Source organism: Nematolebias whitei, chromosome 14, assembly GCF_014905685.2.
Source record: "Nematolebias whitei isolate Nwh7 chromosome 14, NemWhi1, whole genome shotgun sequence".
Lineage (NCBI taxonomy): Eukaryota > Metazoa > Chordata > Actinopteri > Cyprinodontiformes > Rivulidae > Nematolebias > Nematolebias whitei.
The window spans coordinates 47,273,943-47,298,238 of NC_056511.1; the positions used below are offsets into that span (position 1 = coordinate 47,273,943).

The 24,296-nt window shown below is 41.1% G+C and overlaps 1 protein-coding gene across 1 annotated transcript in view; it reads right to left on the bottom strand.

Moving 5' to 3' along the window:
• usp25 (ubiquitin specific peptidase 25) overlaps positions 1–24,296 on the bottom strand; it is a gene marked incomplete in the record, with an annotated part of 317,087 nt that overhangs the window by 207,471 nt on the left and 85,320 nt on the right. The window contains 2 exon segments of the mRNA XM_037688164.1: positions 15,121–15,283; positions 15,385–15,508. Coding sequence (XP_037544092.1) covers positions 15,121–15,283; positions 15,385–15,508 — 287 coding nt within the window.

Genomic DNA, 24,296 nt, shown 5'->3' on the forward strand with positions numbered 1-24,296 from the left:
TTGTTTATTTTTTGCTGTTAATTATATTGGAACTATACTGGGACATTACGCTTCGTAGGTCTGAAGGCTAAACTGGATGTTCTAACTCATATGTGTCAAACTCAGGGCCCGGGATCAAATGTGGTCCCTCGTTGACATCTTCTCTGGCCCTAAGCTTGATATGTGAACCATAGAATGCTTTTATCTCTTATTTTTTCAGAAATCTTTGATTATAATATTGAAAGCACAACAGAGAACATAAAGACATCAACCAAACTCTTGTTGAGAAACCTGTAACCAAGAAAATATATTGGATATCTGATTTGAGTTAGTGTGGTTTTTGAAATTGGCCCTTAGTTGAAACACATTTTAATTTAGGCCCCTTTTTTAAGCGAGTTTGACAATCGTGTTCTGTATTAAAGCTTGTTTTCATAGATTTGAACCCTTTTTTTTTTTTTTAGATAGAGCTCTATTTGGGACAATTATGCAGATTGGTAACTCAGATTTATGCTAGATTTTTTGAGGTTGATGGATTAGTGGACAAAATGTAGCTATGGCTTGTAAAGATTAAGACATTACTTCTAAAACGAACAGAGGTGACACAGACATGTTTTAAAGGGAGAGGCTTAATGTTTAATGTTTCGATCAGTAACATAGAAATAAGGGGGGTTTGGGTTTTTACATTTGCCACACAGTAAGTCAAGTCAAGTCAGATTTATTTATAGAGCACATTTAAAACAGAAACTGTTACCAAAGTGCTTAACAAAAATATCACATCATCAGATAAAAAGTAGCAAGATATATTTACAGCACATGGAATAAAAATATAAAACCAAAAACAATTAGAAACAGTGAAATACTAAATCAGATCACGTTGTGTCAAAAGTCAAGGAAATAATAACAAAAAGCATAAACTCTGTCAGAAACAATGAAATACTAAATCAGATCTGATGACCTTGTGTTAAATAGGAATAATAACAAAAGCATAAACAGAATCAGCATCAATGAACAACTAGATCTAAATCCGATCACCCTGTGTTAAATGACAGTGAGTACAGATGTGTCAGTGAGTACAGATGTGTTTTTAGGAGAGATTTAAAAGCAGAGACTGAGGTGGCCTGTCGAATGTTGATGGGCAGATTGTTCCAAAGTTTAGGGCCCACGACTGAGAACGCTCGATCTCCTCTGAGCTTCAGCTGGTTTTTGGTACGGCCAAAAGCAGCTGGTCTGATGATCTCAAAGCCCGAGAAGGAGCATAAGGATGAAGAAGGTCGGAGAGGTATGATGGTGCAAGGCCGTTAATGCACTTGAATGTCAGCAGGAGAATTTTAAAATCAACTCTGACACGTACAGGAAGCCAGTGAAGAGAGAACAGAACCGGAGTAATGTGCTCAAACCTGTGAGTTCCTGTTAAAAGCCGAGCTGCAGCATTCTGTATGAGCTGGAGACGTGAAAGTGAAGCCTGACTAACCCCAACATAAAGTGAGTTACAGTAGTCCAGCCGGGAAGTAATAAATGCATGGAATACTTTTTCAAGGTCAGATCTGGACAGAACGGACTTAAGCTTTGCTATCTGCCTTAGCTGAAAGAAGCTTTTTTGTAGGACAGAGTTGATCTGTTTATTAAACTTAAAAGTCTGAGTCTAACACTACCCCGAGATTGGTAACTGACTGCTTTAGATGAGGCTGAAGGGAGTGCAGGTTTACATGATCAGTGACAGTGGCAGAGCTTGGATTAAACACAATGACCTCAGTCTTCTGATCATTAAAACTCAAGAAGTTTGCAGCCATCCAAGTCTTGATGTCATCAAGACATTTTAGCAAAGGGTGGATGGAGCAAGAACGGTTTGGTTTTAAAGGTAGATAGATCTGAGAGTCAAAGGCGTAACAGTGAAACGAAATACCATGTTTCCTCAGGATTGACCCCAAGGGGAGCAGATACAATGAGAACAGAAGGGGTCCAAGAATGGAGCCTTGTGGGACCCCACAGGAAAGAGGGACAGAAGCAGAAAAATGATTGTCAAAGTTAACACAGAAACTCCTGTCACCCAGATACGAACGGAACCATTCTAGCGCCACCCCTGTAATCCCAGGGGTAAACTGAACAGTAAACTGAAAGAAAAACTGGTCCCTATTTTTGTCACGTCTAGACTGGACTATTGCAATGGTTTAATATCTGGGTGTCCAAATACTTCCTTAAAACGTCTTCAGTTGATCCAAAATGTTGTTGCCAGAGTCAATCAGAGTTAGTAGGAGAGATCATATCTCTCCAGTTTTAGCTTCTCTCCATTGGCTTCCTGTCAAATCCAGAATATAATTCAAAATCTTACTTCTAATCTACAAAGCTCTCAACAACCTGGCTCCATCTTATATTACAGATCTTATTTTTCCATATTTTCCTAACAAGAGCACTTCACTCTCAAACTGCAGGTTTACTTGTGGTTCCTAGAATTTACAAAAACAGAATGGGAGGCAGATCTTTCGGTTATCAGGCTCCTCTCTTGTGGAACCAACTTCCAGTCTCTGTCCGTGAGGCTGACACATTATCCAGTTTTAAAACTAGACTTAAGACTTTCCTTTTTGATAAATCCTATAGTTAGGGTCGGCTTGGGTTTCTTGAGCAGTCCCTAAGTTATGCTGCTATAGGCTTAGACTGCTGGAGGACAAACTGACCACAATTTTCACTCTGCTACTGTCTTTACTTACTCTGCTCAACCTGTTTTGAATTTGTAATTATTTTTCTATCCTTAAAATGTTTTTTTTTTTTGTTTGTTTTTTTGTTTTTTTCTTTCAGATACACATGGACCTGGACCTATACCTGGACCTGGACCTATATCTGGACCTGGACCTATACCTGGACCTATACCTGGACCTACCATTCTGTGTTCGTCTGTCTCTCCTTCCTGTCCTCTCAACCAGCCGGTCAAAGCAGATGGCCGCTTGTCCTGAGCCTGGTTCTGCTGGACGTTTCTTCCTTTTAAACGGGAGTTTTTCCTTTCCACTGTCTCCACTGTGCTTGTTCAGGATGGGAGACTGCAACGAAGCCTAGATTCAACTCGTCTGCTGGATTCCTTAGATAGAGAACTTTACTAATTGGCTTTTATGTATGTGAATGTTTCGGTAACGTGCCCTGAGACAACTTTGTTGTGATTTGGCGCTATATAAATAAACTGAAATAAATTGAATTGAAACACATTTCAAAGGTCTGTGTCGTTGAGACTGTTTGAAAAAGGGTTTAAGGTGAGCACAAACTGCAAGTTGCCAGGTGCACTGTTGTGTTTCTGGGATGTTTGTTGTCAGCATCAGGTTCAAGGCTGTCACCAGCACACAGGACAACGATCTTTCATCACCCAAAGCCGAGTAATGTTAAAGACATGCTGTCATTTTTAGGTCTTACAGGGTTTAGCAGACACTACATTCCTAATTACACAGGCCTCACTCAACCACTCAGGACACTGGTGAAGGATACTGGAATGATAAATTTGTCAGCTGCATTACAGTGGGATCAGACAGCAGATTAAGTTTTTATTGCATTAAAGCAGGAGCCGTACAGGGCAGCAGATCTGGCAACGCCTGATTACGGGAAAACTTTTTCTTGGATGTTTCTGAAACAGGACACACTGTGAATGGTGTACTGTTTCAGAAAAAAAGGGGGAGCTGCACATGTAGATTTGAGCCAATGGATGAGAGCAGGTTTTAAAACAGCGGATCAGAAACCAATTAAACATGAGAAAGAGATGCAGCAGTTGGCAACAGTTTTGAAACTACCCAAACAGGTTGCTGCGATTAAGTATAAGGGACACGATAAATCTCAAGGGGTAGTAGCTGAAGGAAAGCAAGTGTGAAGGAAGGACTGTGGAGGAGTCCAGACGGCAGACTGGTGCTGCCACCGGGACTTAAGGTTTATATCATTTGTGTGTAAATAGGAGATTCTTAAGTTTTTACGTTTGCAAAAATAACTTTGATATATGCATATATAGCCAATAAGAAGCCTACAAACCACATTGCTCTTGTACATATCTGCTTAACAAAAACAGGTAAAATTAATGCTCTTAATAACTAAAGTGTTTCTCTTTCTTCCTTTGGAGTGTGTACAAGAAGGAAGATTCCAGAAGCTTCACAGGTCTAAGGGGGACGCCCCTAGACCCAGCAGAACCAAAATACAGACCTTGAAGTAGATTTGGTCAAAGGTCAATGAAAATGTGGTAGCTCTGTATTCTTAAATACATTTGATTTGATTTGACTTGACTGGACTGAAATAAATTAATTGGATTTTCATGTATAGAGTATTTTAACCACATTTTTTACTATAGTCATGTATTGTGAAACTTTTTTGTTTTCGTTTTACCTTAACAGATCTCCATGGGAGCTATGGCAGAGCTGAATAACTGATTTTGACTTCCTTTTATTTTTTCCAGATCCATTTATCAACAGACTCAATGTTTAATGCTATATTGTGTTGTTTTCAGGACAGGGTGGTCAATGAAAATATATTTTCTGCACATGCGTTTACTAAATTTTTCCCACAGACAAGAGGAAGTAAGACAAATAAAAGTCATAATTTTAACTAAATTAACATCACTCATGTCAAATATTCACCACTAAACTTTGAAACCTTAACTCTTCTGATTACTAGTTTTCACGACATGTTGTAATAACATATTGCTGTTTTCTTGTGAAAAATAACTTTGCTTCTTCTAGGAAGATCTAGAGTAGGGACTCAGGCGATGAAAGGAAAAATTGAATGTGAATGTTTCAGAAGGCAGACATGGAACCGGAGGACGCAGGGACCCTGTTGAAGAAATCCAACATATCCGTTTCGAGGTTCAGGTTTGTAAACGTAAAAAAAGGGGATGAAAGTATGAATTGAATGTGATTTATGTTGTTCTACTATAAAGCTATTACAGTGTAGAAGTAATAATGAAATATTTTATACTGACAAACCCATTTAGTGGTAGAGATAGAAAATACAGTCACATGCCTTAGAGGGCTGAAATTGGACTGAGTTTGGAATGTGGTTATTTGCTTAGGAGAGTCTATTATTATAAGGTTTACAAAAAAGGCTGGTAAAAAACATTACAAGCACCAAACAGGAACTAAACACAGGGAACATCACATGACCAATGGAAAACCACATTGTTGTCCAGCTAGGATAGAAGTAGACAGGAAAAATTAGAGAAGATCTGAAGACAGACACCTAGACAACGAAGCAGAAGATGTTTGCAGATCTTGTATTACAGGTGGCGAGTAAAAGGAAGGCAGTCTCCGGGTCCAGCAACTGCTCTGACCCTGGGAGAAGAAATGGAGGAATACGTGTACAAATCATATTTTGAAGAATTGAGAACCGTGGTGTCAGGTTTTCATTCACAGATGACAAAACAGAAGAAGAGAGAAGAATCTGGGAGGCCCCACACAGCAGAGTGGATCTTGCTGAAAGTCGTCAAAAGGACATGGAAGGAGCCGAGGTGGACAGGGCCCTGCAAGGTGACCGAGAGAACTTCACATACAGTGAGGCTCGAAGGAAAAGGAGACACGTAGTTTCACTGGAACCAGTGTGCAGCAGCAAGAGAGCCAGGACGCTCACTTCAGGATCTGCTGGATGTGCAGGCTGACAGAGGAGACGGACACCCAGATCAGCAGGCAGAGGGGACGGACAGCCAGACCAGCAAAAGGGGGGCTCAGTTGAACCTTCCCATCGGGAAGGCAGACCTCCTCTGACACGAGGCGGAGTACGGCTCAAAGGTCTAGCCATCGTGCGACCTATCTGGTTGAAGAGGAAGGTCCTCAGGCCAGGGGACGGGTAACCTCGCTCAACCAAAAAACTGAGGCAAGGTGACAAGACCTGGGCTAGGACGAGAAGAGGGGAAGAAGACTTTGCAAAGACAAAAGCTCAAGAAAAAATGACTTTGCAAAGACAAAAGCTCAAGAAAAGAAGACTTTGCGCGTAAAAGTGGTCAAAAGCTTGAATAGCTGTTGACCGGAAGAAGGAAGATTCCACATAATAAAAGCTGTTAAATAAACCAAAGACTGTGTCTCTGATTAAGGTGGTTTTTCATAGAACTGTTTAATATAATAAGGTTGTTGTTCATAGAAATGTTTAGCAAAATAAGATTGTTTTTTTCTTAAAAACTGTTTAACAGAAAGAGACTGTTTACAGGCAGCAATGATGGTTATACCCAAACTATATGGGAATTGGAGACTTTGGGGAATATTGGGGATTATTGCTTGTTTTTGACAATTGGGATTTTTTTGGGTGAACAGTATGGTGCGTTTCAGGACAATGCAAACTCCACTCAGTCACTCACCAGCTCAGTAGCACTCCTTGCTCCTAAATGACTTTTAGAACACACAATATGTCACATGGGCTGAACAGCACACCCAGGTGAAAGATGTGGGCACATTTTAGTGCGCCGTAACATAAATTCAAAAATTTAACCTGCATGCAAGCAGTCCTACTTATATTGATGCGACTGGAGTCCCTAGGGGAGTTCCAGATGAATAGCTGACTGATTGGGTGGCTGTCGGATTTGAGAATTCATTACATCCATATAATGTGTTGCGACTGACTAATTTGACTTGAATTGCTGTAGAAGGATTGGATGAACAACTAGCACCCACTTCCCTTATGATTACAAAATGGGGCGTGTGTGCTAAGTTTGGGAAATAATTCTGTCCGTTACTCAGGCAATGGAAGGCCTGAATGCTTAGTCTAAAACAATGCACCGACACCCAAGTAATAATGATAATAATAATGAATTTAATTTGTAACGCACTTTTCATTAACAAAAATCTCAAAGTGCTACAGAGTGCAACTAAAATCAATGATAAAATCAACTAAAAAGTGAAGACAACCCCTGGTTGGTTGGCTGACTGGACTTTTTGGTAAATGGGGATGGGAGGTTCAGCCTCATTTGAAGATAACCTTAGGAATGTTGTAGGGCCTCTGAGAAAACTCTCACCATTTGGAGGCACCAAGAGATAACATTGTACATTGAGTCATAGAAGCGCCTCTGCCTGTCTGAGGAGGTGAATTGTGGTCTTCCTGTGCAGAAGGTCAAAATATCTCCCGGAGGGAGGCCCCCAGGTGTTATAAGGAGGCACTTTTTTCTTGGTTTTTCAGAACCGGCTCCTGTCATACTGGGTCTGCTTCTCCAGATCTGCTTGTATTCTGTGCATACATCTGTTTGTGAAAATGTTGTTAAACCTGAAGGAAGCCTGGCCTTTCCCTCCAATCAAAACCAATCCGAGAAGAATGAACCGACACTCGTTCTTAACACAGATCCTCAAAAGGCATCATGTACAGTGAACCAGGTAGATACAAGTCTTGAATTTTGCTTATTCCTTTTATAGCCCATTGTTTAAATATAGAGTCTGCTCTCCCGGGAGTAAAATCTTGAACTCCCCATATTGGAGTGAATTGTGATAATGTAATTGGTTCCTTTGTGAACGTTTTTACTTCATACCATACTTTGATCATATTTTTAACAATTGGATTTACTGTTTTTTCCAGCAATTTGGTTACTGAATCTGAGAAAATATATAAAGGTAAACGTGGACTGACTGAATCAGATTCCATTTCTGTCCATTGGGGGGCATCTTTGGCTTTAAAGTAATATCTAATAGCCCTAAATTGAGCTGCCCAATAATACCAGGTTATGTTAGGACACCCTAGTCCTCCTCTATTATAAGGCAAATGTAAAAGTGACATTCTAACCCTGGGCCATGTATTTTGCCATAAAAAGTCAGTCATTAACTTCCTAAAATTATTGAACCAGTTTGCAGGAGGCGGCAAAGGGAGATTCTGAAACAGACACAGTATTTTTGAAAGTATATTCATTTTGTAACTATTGATCCTACCAATAAGTGACGGGGGAGGGGCATGCATCTATTTACACTCTCAGTGATTTCGTTTGTCAGGCACTCATAGTTTTTCTTGATAATCATGTCTAAATTTGGAAATATATGAATTCCCAGATAAGTAATTATTCAACAATTTTGAATTGTGAGCTTATTCCTGGAGTTGTTTCTTTTTCATCTAGTAATAACAGCTAGGATTTAGATTTGTTTATATTATACCCTGAAATATGACCATATTCTTCAATTAAGTCAAGCAAATCTGGAATGGATTTTTTTTTATTTGAGATGAAAAGGATTATGTTATCCACATATAATGAAAGTTTGTGCTCTACTTGTCTAACTGTAATGTCCGTTATAGATGGTGGGACCTTACAGCTATGGCGAGAGGTTCCAATGCTAAGGTGAACAAGAAAGGGGACAAAGGACATCCCTGACGGCATCCTCATTTAATAACAATTGGTTTAGACACATTTTTATTTGTCAATATTTCTGCAGTAGGATTTAAATATAGTGGATGTATCCAATTTATAAAATTATTTCCATAACCAAAACGATTTCAAATGTTAAACAGATAGGGCCATTCGACCCGGTCGAATGCCTTCTTTGCATCTAACAAAAGAAATGCAGTTCCCGATTTAACCCCTAGTCCATGAATAATGTTTAAAACCCTCCTCACATTATGTAGACCATGGCGTCCTAAAACAAAGCCAATTTGATCTCTGTGTATCACTGAAGGAAGTGAGTCTTGCAAACGTAATGCTAGTAGTTTACAGAGTATTTTTAGGTCAGTGTTAAGTAAACTTATTGGCCTCATGTTTTCACATTTAATGCTGGGCTTCCCTGGTTTGAGTAGCACAAAAATTAAAGCACCTGTCATTGATTTAGGAAGCCCTCCACTGCAAAATGCCTCCTGAAACATCTCTAAAATAGGTTTTATTTGTTGTTTTTTTAAACTTTTTATAAAAGTCTATGGGGAATCCATCCGCCCCGTTTTTTTTTACCTGCATTCATACAATCAATAGCATTACCTATCTCCTCCTCTGTAATGTCAGCTTCCAACTGTTCTCTACAACCTTCATCTATTGAGGCGATGTCTAGCTTATTCAGAAATGAGTCATGTTCCTGTATGTCAGAGGTGTCTTGACAGTCATACAGCATTTCATAATATTTTCTAAATTCTTCATTTATTTTGATTGGATCTAATATTGTGTCCCCTTTATTATCAACAATAGATGTTACTTTTTTTGAACTTCCAATTGTTTTATTTGCCAAGCCAAAATCTTTCCTGTTTTTCACCTTTTTCATAAAATGACTGATTTAATCTTGGTAAACTGGAGGCAGCTCTATCTGCAGATTCTTTTTCATATTGCACCTTTAACAACAGTAATTTTTTCTCAGATTCTGCGTTGCCATCTCTAAAAACCTGTTGTTCTAGTTCTTTAATTTTAATTTCAAATTCTTGTCTGCTTTTACGCTGTTCTTTTGATTTTGATGAGGTGTAGCTAATTATATAACCCCTTATGCATGTCTTAAAGGCATCCCAACCTTATACAGGCTGTAGTTTGTGTAGTATTCATACTAAAAAATTCTTCTATCCTTTCTCCAAGGTATTTAAGAAATGTATTGTTTTTCAGCCATTTCTGATGCAGGCACAATCTAGGTGGGTCTTTCAACAGCTTGTTGTTGTAGCAGTATTAAATTGCAAGGAGCATGGTCTGATAATACTATGCTATCATATGAACAGTCATTTATGTTTGAGAGCAATTCCCTTGAAATTAAAAAATAATCTATATGCAAGTATGTTCTAGATGCACTTGAGTAGCATGAATAGATTATTTCCGTTGGTTTTAAATGTCTCCAGATGTCTACCATATTTAATTTTTTCATAAACTCATGGATTGTTTCCCTACTTCTGGTGTGTGTCTGATCAGCTCCTGAAGCCCTATCCAGAGTAGGGTCCAGAACACAATTCCAGTCACCGCCTATAATGTAATTTCCTGTCAGAGATGAAAGGGTAAGAAAAAGGTTTGTGAAGAAATTGTCAGTGTTAGGACCATATACATTAACTAAATTCAGAGTTTCTTGTAAGATGGACCCCTGAATAATCAGATATTTCCCAAATTTATCCTTAATAAGATTAGTGACTTAAAAAGGAACAGATTTATGAATTAGGGTCATTACTTCCCTGGATCTTGATGTAAAAAAAAGGAAGCATATATATCACCTGGACATCTCCTACGTAGTTTTATATTTTCTTCTTCTAAGAGGTGGGTCTCTTGTAAAAATACTACTTTAGAGTTCAAATCTTTCAGCTTGTTCATGACCTGTTTGATTTTTTTTTTTGTTTTATGTAAGCCTCTACAATTCCAGGATGTACATTTAATTACCATCTCCTGCATCATATCTATTCAAAAAACACAGAGGTGATAATGCTTCAAATATTTAATAGTAGTATAATATAGTAGTATAGTAGTATATTAGTTCTAGAATTGCGCCGCTCCAGGTGGCTGCATGTTGGAGCAGCTCTGTTACTTTCATTCTGAGATTTTGCTTTTGGAAACTTTAATTCCTCTTTTTCTGGATGTAAATCACATTTTTTTAGAAGAATTGTTTCCTCTGGTATCAGATGCTGTGCAGCTGGAAGGATTTTTACTGAAACTTTTTTAGTTTTGGACATTTGTTATGATGCGTAACCATGGCAACAAGGCAGTTTCTACAACCAACATCAGCTGATTAACATCTCAAAAGCTCAAATAATATCTCAACTACAGCCCCAAATCTCAAATGAGTTGAAAAGGATGCTCTGTGGACACATTCTCATCTACCCGCCAGCTGTGCTCGAGTGCCTGACCACTGAGATCCCGGAACTAGCAGGAAACATGGCTCATGACAGCAGAAGGACAGGATCGTCCCTCAGCACCTACAGTTGGCTGTCCGCAGCGACGAGGAGCTCGGCCGACTGCTGGGAGGAGTTCTGCCCAGCATTCGGGTGGTCCTACAGTCCAGGGGGACCGAGAGGCCAGCCGAGTCTGGGTGGACAGATTGGACGGCATCTGCAGCCAGTTTCTTAGGATCCACTGTGGGATGGGCCTTTACAAGAGATCCTTCCTGTCTACAGCCATCACTATCCATAACATCTCTTAATGAAATGAGGATAACAAGTTACTACAACAAATAATTTCCCTTTGGGATTAATAAAGTATTTTTGAATTTGAATTGAATTTGAAATATATCCAAGAGGGGCAACAAAAATAACTGAGCAATCATCCTAACACTCAATCCCTGAACCTTTTGAAAAATCAAAACCCCATTCCCAACCAAATGGTCGGGCCCTCCCAACCTACTACTTCCAACCACTGTTATGTATAGATCCTTTTGATCTATTCCCTTGAATTTAAACCTCAATTAACAAACAAACATGACCACACCCAACCTTCTCCTGCTATTCAAACAATCTAGTTATCTCTATGCCTATAAAGTGTTTTCTAATATGCACAACAAAGGTAGAACTTTATACAACAGTGAACCAATAAGTTTAAATTATATTTAACAAAGTGTACAGTTCGGAGCTATTCCCAGTTATATATTATGAACCTAATGATGAACTTATCTAAACTATATATTTAGCAAAGAAATGCACTGAGATTACGCTCCATCAGTTCTTAATCTATTCAGTCACTCCATTACACTTATCTGCCCCTTTTGAATCCTATCAATGAACGTTTGGACCTCCACTGGCGTGTTGAACTTAAAAGTTTTCTCTTGGTATGTCAGCACCAGTTTAGCCGGAGGGATGATGCCATGTCTCAGCCCAAGCTCGCAGAGCTGCTTGCGGACTCCAACATATTGTTTGCGTTGTTTGTGTATCTCCGTAGCGACGTCATTGTAGAATCTCACCCGTTGGTTCTTGTAGAGGATATCCATCTTTTCTTTAGTTGCTTTGAATACCATATCTTTTTGTTTATAATTAAGAAACTTCATAATTACAGTTCTTGGGGGTGCTTCTGCGTTTCTTTTTGGGCCTACGCGGTGAGCTCTTCAAGAATCAGTGGGTTTCTCAGGGCAGACAAATCCAATACTTCTGGTATCCAACTTTCCAAAAACCCACAGGCATCGGAGCCCTCAGCACCTTCAGGGAGGTTCACCAATCTAAGGTTGTTGAGCCATGATCTCATCTCCATGTCAACCACTTTTTCCTCCATTAGCTTGTTTGTTTTTTCCAAGCTCTTAACTTTATTAATTAACACCGTTTGCTCGTCTTCCATTGTAGATAAACGTTCCTCTGTATGCGTTAAACGTTTGGCACACTCACCCACTTCTTTTCATACTGTTTCTATGGCTGTCATAACGCCATCGAATTTTCCGGAAAACTCAGACTTTAAGCTCTTTATTGCTCCAAGTATTTCCTCTTTGTCGTCGGATGAGATATTCCTTTCGTCCATGTTAGCTGTTGGCTCTACGTTAGCTTCCTTGCTATTACTCGGCCCCTTGTTAGCTTTTTTGCTAGCCTCGCTTGTGCCTGGTTCCATGCTTTGTTGTCCAAAGTCCGTCAACCTGGATTGCGTAGTTATTTTTGGTTTATCTTTACTCGTTCTTCCAGGGCCTGGCATTGTTCCACTCAAATCAAGCTCAGTTGCTATTATTAGAGTGTACCTTTTTTTTTTTTAAAGTGATTTTACAGGATTCTTATCAAGAGCAGTATCGAATGCGACCTCCTACCTCGCGGCCATACCCGGAAGTCCCACAATGTGGGCCTTTTATTTTCAAAACACCATTGCCACAGCAGGTGCAGGAGAGCAGAGCGTCTGGAGAAGCTCCGAGGTATGACCGGCTGCAGTTGATGTGTAGTCTGGAGTCACAAACTCTCAGATCCTGATGCTGCGGTCCAGTAATGGCTTCATATGTCTGGCTGGCTGTTTTCTCATCCCCATCTGACAAAACAACAACAAAAAATCATTGTTATAATCTCCTCTAAACATCATTATCCTTTGCTTTTATCTGTAATTTTCAAGTTTTGAATGTTTGTGTCATGACATACTTGCTTTAAAGTGCAGTGGCCACACATTACTGCCCCATCCTTCTCCAAGGACACCCATGGATTTAGAGGAGCTTCAGACAGGAACTGACTGATTAACCTGAAATGATACACATTACATGTTAATACAGGTCTGTTTAGTGCTGACGATCATATGTTTCACTACTGTGGACATCTGCAGGTGTTTACTGACTGTAAGAACAGTCAGATGTTAGATACAGAGTCGGGATGTGCAATATGGCATAAAATTCATAACCCGGCGATATTGTCTATTGTGATGAGAAGCTACACGCTAATTAAGTCAGGGTTTTTTTGTTGTTGCCGGTGTTCTGTTCATTCAGCATACATGTTATGGTAGCATACATTTAGTTAATACACATGCACGCACATGCACATTTTGCAATATGCCTGTGACGTTCAGAGGAGCTGTCTAATCCTACACTGCAAGATACAACAAAAAGTAAGTCAATAAATTGTTTTGGTGCAAAGTACACATGGTATTATTGTTTATTTACACAATTTACAGTGTGCAATGCATTTCCTGAACCGTAAGTAAATCATTTTGGTGACGCTTTGTGTGTAATATGTGCTAGACTTCAGGTGGAGCGAAAACTCTGTTTGTTTATGCGCAAACAGTGCAAGTGAAGTTAGTCTGAGCTTTGTGAATGTAATTTAAACAATATAAGGACAATATAATCATTCCGCTGCCTTAACTGTTAATTCAGGGTGTCATACAGCTGTTATTCAGGGCAGATTGAGGCGTCAGGGTGTCATACAGCTGTTATTCAGTGCGGATTGAGGTGTCAGGGTGTCATACAGCTGTTAATAACAAAGTATATGATGATCTGACAGGTTAACTGCTACGTCATGGTGTGATACGGCTAATTAAATAGAAGCGTATGGTGAGCTCACAGCGGGTAGATGCAGCCGTCAGTTTGCGCTACGCGTATGGCGATCTGACAATGTATGCTGGCCGAACAGAACACGGCAGTAGTCGCGGGGTTTTTTTGTTTGTTGTTTGTTTGTTTTTTTGCCGGCCGGTCAGTCTGTCCACATTTCTACTGTATCTAACATTTAACTGGGATGTTTGATATGACATAAAATTCATATCCAGGCGATATTTACCGGTAGTATATTGTGATGAGAAGCTACACGAAGCTACATGCTAACTACAGCCAGCTAGCTTCTCTACTACTTAGCTCTTGAAAAAAACAGACTTTAACACCATTTACACACAGTTTTCAACTCAAAAAAACGAAACAGTAAATATCGCTTTTTACTTACTTCCACAGATAACTTTTAGCTCGAAGAGATGGCGCCCTGCCCGGCTCCGATGCTGCGGTGGAGAGGACCCGGGTAGACCGGCGGAGCTCCATCTAGCTCGCTATGAATTTTGGCGTCGGCCAGCAAGCACATAAAAAACCTAGCACTTCAGCATTAGGCCACGGTGTTGTCATTATTGTTTTTAAAATCTTTAAAATAGGTCCAGCCGCTACTCCAGTTTGAGAAATTGCAAATGGCGGATCGGTGTTTTGAAAAGTTTCTGAAAGATCCAGTGACTCCTCCCCCTGACCAATCAGTGACCGGCAGTGCGTTGACGTCACATGTGGACCCAACAAGAACCAGACCTGGGACGCCAGAGAAGCAGGTCCCAAAAATCGTGCGTGTTCCACCGCTGAAGGCACTGTGGAGAAACTACGGAATCGGCCTGAACTGGTTACATAGGAGCCCGAAAAGGCCCTGTGGATAAGAGGCTATTGACACATAAAGCATCTACCTTCCTTCTCAGCATCATGTCAGCCAGCTCTCTACCTTTGCCCGTCATTGTCCCCACATTTAGAGTTGCAACCATCAGTCCTACATTCTTGCCTTTCTTCTTTTCCCTATGTTTCCAGAAACGTTTCTCTCCTTGTGGTCTTCGACTAGTAGCACAACTTTCGCTGGCACTCCATTTGTCAACAGCACTGATGGTGATCATTGTTAACCTGGCCCTCGACTGATCTGGTATGGTGTCACTTAGATGAACTTGCTTATTAGTTTTGGCAAAAAATGTTTTACATCAAATATTCTTCATAACACAACCCTCACCATTTATTCAGGCTTGGGACCAGCACAAGAGATATACTGGTCTGTGCTCCTAAAAACTTTCAAATAAGTTTTGAATTTCAACTGCTTATTATTACTAAATATGAATAATTATTGTCATTATTATTGAACAAGCATTGTGAGTAGATTTTGGTGTGTGCTCACCTGTATGACAGCACTGAACCAGCAGGTATTGCCAACATTTTTCAGACCCACTGAGCAGTTATCAATCCTCTTTCTGTCATGTGGGTTGGGTGAATCGCTCCACACTTCTGTGTGAGTATGCTTTAGACTTGCTTTGTTCTCAGCTATGCTGGCCTCCAAAACCCTAAAATCCAAAACAAAACAGATTCTAGCCTTGTTAATACTTTTGTTTTACTTTTGCATGTTAAGATCCTTCTATAATACAAGGGACAGTCCTGAACTCACCTACTGATGGCTTGTTCTTCATCAGTGATGCCCGTTTCCCTGAAAGCCCTGTTGGACTCCTCCAGGCTGAGGGCAATAGCCCTTTGCAGGTCATCTTTATCATCCCCTGTCAGATCAATTACATCTGCATAAAAAATATGAGTGTGCTTAATAACGTGATTAAATTTCAAACATAGAAATAGTTGTAATTGTTTGATTTTTGTCCCCAAATTTCTCCCCGGGATTAATAAAGCATCCAAGCATCAATCCAAGCACTCATTCAACCTTTATTTATACAGGTTAGTCTCAATGAGCCTTGAGGACTCATTTACAAGAGACCTGTTTTAAACAAAGAACACAAATGAGGTACAGACAACAATAGAGAATCATAAAAGCATATAAAATAAAAAGTACCGTATTTGCCGGTGTACAAGCCTCTACTTTTTTCTCACATTTTGTACCCCCCCACCTCCCGGGTTATATGCAAAAGCAGCTAATTTATTTATTTACTTTCAGAATTTTCAGAATTTATATTTTGTTTTGACAGACTTCCTGCCATCTCTCGGTAAATTCCTGCCACTGACTAACATTTCCTTTGACAGAGCTGGGCGCTTATGGTTCCCAGCACCCACCCCTCTTGGGGGTGGGCTTTTGCAACAGAGAGTGAATGCCTCAGATAACCACATGTACAAAGTAGGGGTGCAGGAAAAAAAAATCATTAAAGAATCTAGATTCCTAGTCCTGCCAATTCTGAAGACCCATAAATCGATTTTAAAATGTTTTTTGTTTTATTTTTTTCCCACTCCTACTCCCGAGCGTACTACATATTGCATTACGTGTTCGCTTGGCCACCAAAGAATTTGGCCGTGCAGGCCACTGTGCGACAAGCTAGTTAGCCAGCTCCTTTTATTTGAATAGAAACCGCTATGATGGAGCAGAGGACAGTGTGATTCAGCCCGCTCCTTCGTCATTAAAATTTTGTGTAAAGTTATTTTAGATTCTACAATGTTCCAGGGAAGATGGATGTAGCATCCATCCAAGGTCCTCGGAGACACTGCGTCTCTACACCCCTTCCTTTCTGCTAATCTGAGATAATTACTGGCATTCTGTTCTGACACAAGAAGTTTCTTTGTTTATTCCTTCTCTGTGTGTTAAAATCTACACACCTAGACCATCCTGACATCCTGACCACCCCGGATCCATAGTCTCTGTGCTAATTAACCCCTTTTATAAAGACAGACTTTGTGTCCCTTAAAAATATATCTTCATCAAAGAACTTCACTTTGCCTTTTCAACTGAGACCAGTCGTCATAGCAATGAGGGAAGTTAACTTCAGTTGAACAAAGACTGAAAGACTGTTTTACTGTATTTTGCTAAGAGCAAAACTTGCATTGTGCTGAAAGAGATGTAAACAAGGTGTCACCCATTCTAACAAAGACTATTTTGAGACTTTGAGAGGGGAGGTTATAATTACATTAATTATAGAGTCAGGTTACACTCACTGTGAGAAGCACTCTGATTGGTTGGAAATTAGGGGCACAATCTTTTGAGGTGTCAGAAAAACAGGACACCAGTTCAGTTGTGGTACGGCAGCTGAGGAGAAAGTTATTTGGGAGCAGCTGAACTGGGCAGGTCGTCAAGCAGCAGCTGAAAGGAACTCTCATGAGAGAGACAGTCTCACGATGGAGGGAGAGTTGGCTCTGACTCAGTCCAACTGAGAGACGGTGGACGTCCTGAAAATCTCTAACACCCAGGAGCGAGAGGTATGTGCCGAACGGACCGCAGCCCTGAGAAACGACATCCTTCTTGGGACAGCAGGCTTCCTTCATGCATCTGCTGTGAAAATGAGAAATGGTGTCTGTCTTCTGGTAGGACTGAAACATCTTCCCCTGATTACGAAACAGTGCCAACTAAGTTAGTTTAGATATGATTAATTCACAAATATGAGATAAGCTTACCTAAATTTTAACGTTAAGAGCTAAGAACCTTAGTCCAAATTGAATCCAAACTCCTTCTCAAAGTCTCCATATTTATGTCATTCACTTTCTAAAATAATACTATTGGTTGTTCATTCATATTCCATATTTGCCATAATTTTAATATTGTTATTATTCAAACTGACAATAAACGTTACAAAATTGTGTATTTAAATTACCAGATTATTTTGTCTTTCTTGGAGGGAGAGGAATTAAGTTTGCTACAAGAATTCAAGTAAAACACATTTGTGGGGTGAGGCCAGTACAGATTAGGTTAGCGTAAAGACATGTTAAAGGGTGCCCGAAGCAATGGCCTCTCCTCCTCCTAAGAGCTTGACAGAAGCATGGTTGTTTGCAAGAAGTGTAAAATAAAAATGAAGTACCGTATTTTGAAAATACGACAATTACATAATTTAAACAAAATGTATGACCTTTTCAATTGAAAAATGTTTTTTGAATCGAAAATCATTTCTGAATTTAAAAAAAATCTATTTTGAATCAAATTGACACCAAAAATCGGACATGAATCGAATCGCCAGACACAAGAGATTTGCAACCCTAATATAAAGACTCTTGCTCAGGCAGAAGGAGAAATCCCACACAAGACAGGCTCTAGAGCAATGTGGATATCCTAACTTGGCCTTCCTGAAAGCAGAGAAGAAACCCAAACAGGACTCCAGTCAGCCATCAGGTGAAAAGGAGGAACCCAGACCCAGACCAGTGGTCATTCCGTATGTTGAGGGAGTATCAGAGAAACTGAGATGTTTATTTTCTAAACATAACGTCCCAGTGGCTTTTAAACCCCAAAATACATTACAACAAAGACTGGTTCATCCCAAAGATCCAGTCCCCCGGCACAAACAGAGTAATGTTGTGTATGCTGTTCAGTGTCAGGAGGGCTGTGATCAGTCTTACATAGGGGAAATTCAAAAAGCGTTCAATACAAAAACAACTGGACTTTATTTGTAACAGAAGACGTTTCGCTCCTCATCCGAGGAGCTTTCTCAATTCAAAGAGCAGAGAGTGAGAGATTCAGGTTATAAGGCTGAGTGAGATGAGACACACACACATATGCAGATTAGGTGTGAATTGCCAATCTATGGATGGTTTGGCTTTATCTGATTTGTTGGGCAGGATGTGACAGATTGAAATGTCCTCATGTTTGATGTCAATGTCTTCGTTTTGTAAAAAAAAATCACTACTTGCTCCTCCAGAGTCTGTAGTTCTTCCTGTGGTGCGTCTTCTGTAGTGTTAGTACCAGAAACAACTCTTGCATAACTCCGGTTCCTAACTTCCAGTCCAGTCATCACAAAGTTGTCTATTTTTGTGTATTGTTCCATGTCGTCTACTTTCTGTTCCAGTTCAGCTATTTGCCTGTCTTTATTAGTCATCAGTTCTTTCAATTGTCTCACTTCTTCAAACAGTCCTGTCAGTAATTCACATTTAGCTGATACTTTAGTCACATCAGCACTCAATTTAGTCAGTTCAGCATTCAAAAAGTTCAAAGATTTTTTAACTTCATATCTTCTGAATTATTTTCCAACACTTGTCTTCTATCTCTGTTTGCTCGGCATTACTCACGATACTTCTGGATTATTGGTCTCAACTCTCAGAAGCACGGGATCTAGCCACGAGGTTCACAGGCTTATGTTGTTAGCCGAGGCCTAGCAAGGTCTAGCCGAGGCCTAGCGGCAACAACCCCCAGGTCCCACGCGGTCTCATGATTCACTCGGTCCAGTACCTCGCAGGCCCAAACGGTGGCAGACCAGGTCCCGGTTGCAACAGCTCCCAGATCCGACAGCTGTAGTCTAGCTTCCTCGGCTTCAGCGGCTCGCAGGATCAATCGACGGCGGACCGGGTCTCCGACGTAAACAGCTCGGTTCCAGCAGCTCGCAGGTCCAAACGACGGCGGACCGGGTCTCCGACATAAACAGCTCAGCTTCAGCGGCTCGCAGGTCCAATCGGTGGCGGAACGGGTCTCCGACGTAAACAGCCCGGTTCCAGCAGATCGCAGGTCCAAACGGCATAGGACCGGGTCTCCTAAGTAAACAGCTCGGACCAGCAGCTCGCAGGTCCAAACGACGGTGGACAGGGTCTCCTCCGTAAACAACTCGGCTTCAGCAGCTCGTAGGTCCAATCGGCGGTAGACCGGGTCTCCCCCATAAACAGCTCGGCTTCAGTGGCTCGCAGGTCCAAACGGCGGCGGACCGGGTCTCCGCCGTAAACAGCTCGGCTTCAGCGGCTAGGCTTCAGCGGCTCGCAGGTCCAAACGGCGGCGGACCGGGTCTCTTCCGGTAGCGAGAATACAGTTATAAAAATTGGTTTTCCATCAGGAGCTCTCCGAGACGCAGCCTACATGATGGGCGCCATCTTGAATTTTTTTTATGTTACACAAATTACAAATTATGTTACACATTACAATACAAATTGTGAATTTTATTTTTTTAACGTTTGTATTTTTCTATTCAAAACAGTTTTCTTACATAAAAAAACAATTTCCAGTTCAAAAGAACAGTTGCAAACAACAAGTGAAACGTCAGTGTCTAATGCTCACTGCTACACACTGAGGAACTTTTCACTTAACAGCTCTTCAGAAACATCAACATGTCTGCTTTCTCTGGACACAAACAAGCCCACTCCTAGCTGATCGTGTCTCCAGCAGTAGAAAATGTTCACTCTGAGGGTGTGGATGATGCTTGTTGCACACACAGATACCTAGTTGTCAGTAGGGATTCAAATTCAAATTCAAAACTACTTTATTAACCCCAAAGGGAAATTATATGTTGTAGTAACTCATCATCCTGGTTTCATTAAAGAGTTGTTATAGATGCTGATGGCTGTGGGCAGGAAGGATCTCTTGTAGCGTCTGTCCTACAATGGATTTGAAGAAGCCTATGACTGAAGACACTTTGTTGTTGTATGACAGCCTGATGAAGATGGTGCTGAGGGTTGTCTATAATGTTCTTCATTTGATGAAGAATCCTTCTTTGAACAATCATCTCCAAAGGTTCTCCTAGAGGAGTCCCCAGAACTGAGCAAGCCTTCTTTATGAGCTTGTTGATCTTTTTAAGTCACTTGCTCTGGTGCTGCTCCCCCAGCAGATGATGGCAGAAGAGACAGCGCTCTCTACAACAGACTTATAGAAGATATGCAGCATCTTGCTGCAAATGTTGAAGGACTTCAGCTTCCTCAAGAAGTACAGTCTGATCTGTCCCTTCTTGTAGGTGGCTTCACTGTTGCATTTCCAGTCCAGTCTGTTGTCCAGGTGAATTCCAAGGTATTTATACTTCTCCACAACCTCCACTTCTTCTCCCATGATGGAAATAGGGTTGGACCTGTTCCTGATTCTCCTGAAATCTACAATCATCTCCTTTGTTTTGTTCACATTCAAGATGAGATGATTGTTTCCACACCATGCCACGAAGCGGTCCACCAGTTCCATGTACTCAACTTCTTGTCCATCTCTGATGCACCCGACCACTGCAGAGTTATCTAAATATTTCTGCAGAAGACAGGAGTCTGTTTTGTACTGGAAATCTGAGGTGTATAGAGTGAAAAGGAATGGTGAGAGTACAGTCCCTTGTGGTTCTCCTGAGCTACTGACCACCTGGTTAGACACACAACCCTTCAGTCTCACAAACTGTGGTCTGTTTGTCAGGTAGTCTTTGATCCAGGTGATTGTTGAGGCCTTCACCTGAGTCTTCTGAAGTTTCTGACAAAGCAAATCAGGCTGGATTGTGTTAAATGCACTGGAGAAATCAAAGAACATGACTCTCACAGTGCTGTCTGCCTTTTCTAGATAACAGTGAGTTTGCTGAAGCAGGTGTATGATGGCATCTTCAACTCCCAAGTCCACGCTGATAAGCAAACTGCAGTGGGTCCTGATGTGTGCTTGTTTGTTTAGTCAGGTAGGCCAACAGAAGTCTATCTAGGACCTTCATGATGTGGGATGTCAGGGCAACAGGTCTATAGTCATTGAGGACTGATGGATGAGTTTTCTTTGGTACTGGAACAAGGCAGGATGTTTTCCACAACACTGGAACCTTCTCCTGGGTCAGGCTAAGGTTGAAGAGGTGCTGCAGAACCCCACAGAGCTGCTCTGCACAGACCTTCAGGACTCTGGGACTGACACCATCTGGACCTGCAGCCTTATTCTGGTTCAGTCTCTCCAGCTGCTTCCTCACCTGACTTCTAGAGACAGAGTGGGGAGGCCAAGGAGGTATCAGCATCTTCTGATTTGGTTGAAGACCAATATGTAGAAGGGTCCATGACTGAGGTGGTAGATACAGTATTTGAGGTGTGACAGGACAGCCTTGGGTCAATGGAGGGTGGTATGTATGTTTGGCTGTGGGCAAGAGAAGAGGATGCTGAGCTTGTTCCTGAACTGAACCTATTGAAGAATGTGTTCAGTTCATTGGCTCTGTCCAGGCTTCCATCCTTCTGATCCTCCTTCTGCTTGAAGCCTGTGATATTATTCATCGCTGACCACACCTCTCTGATATTGTTCTGTTGGAGCCTGCTCTCCAGCTTCTTCTTGTACACCTCCTTGCTGTTTCTTATCTTGACTTTAGTTGCTTCTGTGTGCTCCTCAATAATTCAGTCTCCCTCCCTGAAGGCTTTTTACTGGTTTAGCAGTTCCTTCAGGTCAGTGGTAATCCAGGGTTTGTTACTAGGGAAGCATCTCACTGTTCTGGTGGGGATGGTGTTGTTTACACTGAAGTTTATATAGTCCGTCACACACTCAGTCATGGCATTGATATCCTCTCCATGTGGCTGGCACAGTGCATCCCAGTCTGTAGCCTCAAAACAACCCCGCAGGACTACTTCAGCTTCCATTGACCATTTTCTCACTGTTCTCTTTATTACAGGTTGTCTCTGAACAAGGGGTTTATATTTTGAGCAGAGAAACACAAGATTGTGATCTGATTTGCCAAGAGGGGGTCTTGCTTTAGCGATGTATGGATCCTTGACATTTGCATAAAACAAGTCCAGCGTTTTGTTTTCTCTGGTAGAGCAGCTGACAAACTGATGGAATGTCGGAAGTGTGGCAGAGAGTTAAACATGATTAAAATCCCCAGATATTGCAACAAACACACTAGGGTGTTGTGTCTGTAGCCTAGCAACCTCGGAACTGATGACATCGCATGCAGTCTCTGCAACAGCATTGGGTGGAATGTAAACAGTTGCCTAAATAACACTGGTGAACTCTCTTGGCAAATAATATGGACGACAACTTAGTGCTAACAGTTCTATATCTGGACTGTAGAGACGACACTTCACAGTAACATGTCCTGGATTACACCATCTGTTGTTCACAAGCACTGCCAACCCACCTCCTTTCCTTTTGCCACTCCTCTTTAAATCTCTATCTGCTCGTATGGTCAGAAAGCCTGGCAAAGAAACGCTGGAGTTGGGGATATGATCCTGCAGCCATGTCTCAGTGAAACACATAACACTACATTCTCGATACTCCGGATTAGTCCTTGTTAGGGCTTTAAGTTCATCCAACTTGTTTCCCAGCGATCTCACATTGCCCATCATGATTGATGAAAGAGATGGTTTAAACTTCATACTTCTCTTTTCCTCCCTCTTCTTTGTGCCTGCTCTGCATCCACAACGCCTCCTTTTCAACTCATTTGGGGTTTGAGGCTGTAGTTGAGATATTATTTGAGCTTTGGAGGTGTTAATCAGCTGATCCCGGTTGAAAAACAACCTTGTTGTTATGGTTACGCATCATAACAAATGTCCAAAAGCAAAGATATTTCTATAAAAAATCCTTCCAGCTGCACAGCATCCGACACCAGAGGAAATAATCATCCAAAAAAGCGATTTATATCCAGAAAAAAGAGGAATTAAAGTTTTCAAAAGTAATATCTCAGAATGAAAGTAACAGAGCTACTCCAACATGCAGCCACCTTGAGCGGCGCGATTCTACAAACCGGACTCCAAAAAAGTTGGGACACTAAACAAATTGTGAATAAAAACTGAATGCAATGATGTGGAGATGGCAAATGTCAATATTTTATTCGTAATATAACGTAGATGACAGATCAAAAGTTTAATCTGAGTAAATGTAACATTTTAAAGGAAAAATATGTTGATTCAAAATTTCACAGTGTCAACAAATGCCAAAAAAATTGGGACAAGTAGCAATAAGTGGCTGAAAAAAGGAAATTGAGCATATAATGAACAGCTGGAAGACCAATTAACACTAATTAGGTCAATTGACAACATGATTGGGTATAAAAAGAGCTTCTCAGAGTGTCAGTGTCTCTCAGAAGCCCAGATGGTAAGAGAATCACCAATTCCACCATTGTTGCGCAGAAAGATAGTGCAGCAATACCAGAATGGTGTTACCCAGCGTAAAATAGCAAAGACTTTTAAGTTATCATCATCAACCGTGCATAACGTCATCAAAAGATTAAGAGAATGGAACAATCGCTGTGCGTAAGGGTCAAGGCCGTAAAACTATACTGGATGCTCGTGATCTCCGGGCCCTTAAACGTCACTGCACCTCAAACAGGAATGCCACAGTCAAGGAAATAACAGAATGGGCTCAGGAATACTTCCAGAAAGCATTGTCAGTGAACACAATCCACCGTGCCATCCGTCGTTGCCAGCTGAAACTCTAAAGTGCAAAGAGGAAGCCATTTCTAAGCAAGCTCCACAAGCTCAGACGTTTGCACGGGGCCAGGAGTCATTTAAAATGGAGTGTGGCAAAATGGAAGACTGTTCTGTGGTCAGATGAGTCACGATTTGAAGTTCTTTATGGAACACTGGGACGCCATGTCATCCGGACCAGAGAGGACAAGGATAGCCCAAGTTGTTATCAATGCTCCGTTCAGAAGCCTGCATCACTGATAGTATGGGGTTGCATGAGCACTTGTGGCATGGGCAGCTTGCATGTCTGGAAAGGCACCATTAATGCAGAGAACTATGTTCAGGTTCTAGAACAAC